Genomic DNA, 3,510 nt, shown 5'->3' on the forward strand with positions numbered 1-3,510 from the left:
ATACTACAATTAATTCTTAAAATCACACTGGAAGAGTTTATCAAGATTTAACAAAATATAAAATAAAATAAAAAAAAATCTTATTATTTTACCCTTCCACTCAGTAGTCTTCTTCATGTAACTATTCTTAGGACCTAAAATTTTACTATAGACTTTATTTATTAAATATTTACACTCTCTGTATATTCCAATTATAATCAAACTCAGATTCTAAATATATAGAATTATTATTATTTTTTTTATAGAACTCTATCAATAATTTATCACCCCTGTAGCTACCTATCATAAAGTAACCTATCACAAACATGAAAGCCACCTTGTAGAAAATATCAATAATCTATTTATTGACTGGCCACATCCTACAGCCTACTAATAACAGTATTAAACACATCTTTACAGGCATATAACTATATAAACCTACTATGGATGCACACCAACACCTGTTACATTCTCTAGGGTCTGGTCGATCATCAGCCATACTAATATAAATATGAAATTTCAAAAAGTCCCAAGAATTTTATTTACACTTATAAAGACTCTGATAATAGCTGCAGCTACTCTCTAACTATAGTGCATTGCCATGTTCAGTCCGAAGCACTCAGAATCAGGCCTCACGGGCAGCGATAGCAGGCGCTCCAGCGTATGCCCTGGAACAAATGAACTCAGTCTGCCAGTGAAATATTACTCGATCTTCTCTCCAACCGTCATCCTGGTGGTGGTTAGCGGAGAACTGACTAAGAGGATTGAAGGAGGCTTTACGCAGCAACACCGAGCAGCCCCGCTCCGCAGCCGTAGATCATGCAGCTGCCTAGTCAAATTGGCCGCGATGGCTGTTTGGGAACGGTTATACGACGAGACATACTGTGCGTATGGATAGGTGTCTAGGAAGATGATTACACAGTGACAGAAGTTTTGTTCACACGCATGCAGCGAACGGGTTTTATCTCAGCGGATGTCGTCGCGATGACGTACGTACAAGGTGAACCGTAACAGGTCACAGATAACCCAACTACGTTTAGGACAAAATGAGAAACGGAAACAAAGTTAGGTGAGAAACGAAAAACTTTTCGGTCCAGAACCCGAACATTTCCCCACCCCGCGCCTCTCTGCGCAGATACAGTCCGATTGATCACCGTTTCCGCTTTTTATGACTCTGCTTCGGATGGAGATCCTGCGCGTACACTTTGAAGAAATCTGGCGGCTCTTGAGGGTGTCCGCCAGTAATATCGTGAAAGGCAGTGGTAGAGATATAGTTCGTCTTACCCTCACGCACTAGAGAGTAATACTCTAGTAAATACTGGATCTCGGACTCGTCACTTTCAGCCTGAGCATGAAGGACCTTTTTGGCTTCCGCCCTATATATTATAGCGTTTAGCGTAGTATTTCCCATAAGAAAGGGGCACATACTCAGATATATCTTCAAATTGAAGGTCCTCTCCTAATGACTTACTAGCAGCTGTGGCAAGCTCATCACCGGTAGTAAGCATCGGTCCTATATTGATATGAGTATAGAGCGTTCTATTTTGTTGTAGGTCTGTCTTACCGGTCAGAACTATAAGCTGCCCTCTGTGTTTATCGCTAAATCCATGTTTTCCTTCACCCGTTAAAACATGAGCGACAACTTGTGCAACATCCTGTTAAGATTAGTGTCAGTTTAATACCCGGCGGGAGAGGTAGCTTACACCAAGAGCAATCGGCGCAAACTTGTGGCTAGTGCCGATGGGAAGGGGAAGTAAGCCCTCTTCCTGCGCCTGCCTGGAGTAGAGAAGGATGTTCTCCGCGTAAAAGCCGGGCCTAGGAAGATCAGATGATTCCAATTACGCCCCGCTTGAGGGATGGGTATTTAAGGATCATAAGAGGAAGCCTACCGCACAATAACGGGAGAATGACCTGTCGAGGTCGACGGATCCCCCTTTGAGGACATAAACATAGCTTCCAAGTCTATAAACTCACGTAGACGTGGTTGCTGATCTCGCTCCGCCAGGTCGCAGCCAGCAGAGCTAAGGAAGCATACATTCGAGATGTTAGCTTTCTTAGCTGCCTCAATCAACTCGACTGTAATATCGAATTTATCTTGATTTGCCGGTGGAATTAAGCACATCGTATCTGCTCCTATACCCCTTAGGGTAGAAACAGTATCTCTAAGCCGGCCAGGCTTGTGCGGAATGATCTTCCCACCGAGCTTGGAGAGCTCTTTGCAAGAATCCGCGTTAGGATGAATAGATAGACATGTAAGAGAGCCGATCTTTTTGGCGAAGTTAGGGTCTGTTAGAATCAGTTCGGCTATTAAAAAGCCGGTGTGGCCGTCAGCCGAGGTAATGCAAAGTTGACGAGACATTTTCGATTAGGCCTCTGTTGCTGGTATGCTTTGGCACGTCTGTGCTGGAATTAAGCTATATATGGACATATAACGGCGGCCGGCGATACCAATGACATCGGACTACTTGCTGTCGGCTGGTGAAGTAACACAACCGTCATTGCGATGGCGTCCGATAGTAGCGGTGCTAATAGAATATCTCATCTTTTGAAGATATTGGCTCAACCGACAAGGAGTTTGGCGGAAGGCCTTAAGCCTAGAATTAGACATGAGCTAGGTATGACGACGATGAGCCCTGAACCCCAGGTGCCGCTTGGGTACGGTCTCTATGACCGCATCCGGCGTCCTGTCATTTTTACATGCTTGTGACATCCGACATTTCTCTACATTCCTGAGTTGATGACTTCCCTCGACAAGCAGGACACGGTCAAATAGATCTTGATAGACCTCGGATACTTGAATCTTTGGCGTCGGGTTAACTAGTTGTCCGTGTTTCTTGCGTCAGCAGCATTGTTGACGGGATTTATGTCTCAACCGGGCAAAAATAGAAGCGGTAACCTTATCGTATGCCACGGTGCATTGTGGGAGTTGCCCATGTTGCCTATAATCAGTAATCAGTCCATCATGACATCTAGGGTGGTAGGGAATAGTCAGAGAGCAGCGAGCCGAGCCGATTATCTTTTCCAGCATTATCCCTGGCAGTTTCTAATCGTCCATAGTAGGTCTCCTTCTAACCAGATCATGAACTCTTGTACACGTCGTCTTTGTCCTGCCTGCACACTAGATTCAAGAAAACATCCGTACCAGGTGCAAGCCTGAGCAATGTAAAGTCATACTGATGCAAACATTACCTCACTGCACCGCGGACCTGCACGAGCGCCATATATAGGATGAGCTGGATGAGCTACATCACGCAATCGTCTGCTTATTCAGAACGAATTTGCGCACTGTGTCTGTCAGTTGATCGTCGAACTACAAACACACCACGATGCCGCAGTACAGCAAGGGTCGGACTGTTCGTTACAAACCTATTCCACTGGGGATGGTGCATCGCATATGTAATTCCTTTAGAGTTCCCGTAATTTGTATGGGGCTGATTTCTTAGCAAGGGGTGTAATGGCATTAATTTTGAGAGTGCAGTGCTCTCTAGCAATTTTATAAATATAATATTAGAAATAAAATTATTAAGAATA

General features: G+C 44.3%; 1 protein-coding gene across 1 annotated transcript; it reads right to left on the bottom strand.

The window, feature by feature from the left end:
- Positions 1-921: 921 nt before the first annotated feature.
- On the bottom strand, positions 922-2,415 carry ASPBRDRAFT_208055 (uncharacterized protein). Its single transcript, XM_067621815.1, has 5 exons — positions 1,869-2,415; positions 1,683-1,794; positions 1,544-1,634; positions 1,408-1,492; positions 922-1,355 (listed from the first exon to the last, which is right to left on the bottom strand). Exons 1-5 carry the CDS (start codon positions 2,336-2,338, stop codon positions 1,130-1,132), a joined length of 984 nt encoding a protein of 327 aa, XP_067477517.1. The 5' UTR covers positions 2,339-2,415; the 3' UTR covers positions 922-1,129.
- Between the last annotated feature and the right edge of the window lie 1,095 nt (positions 2,416-3,510).

Source organism: Aspergillus brasiliensis (genome assembly GCF_001889945.1).
Source record: "Aspergillus brasiliensis CBS 101740 unplaced genomic scaffold ASPBRscaffold_8, whole genome shotgun sequence".
NCBI classification, from domain to species: domain Eukaryota; kingdom Fungi; phylum Ascomycota; class Eurotiomycetes; order Eurotiales; family Aspergillaceae; genus Aspergillus; species Aspergillus brasiliensis.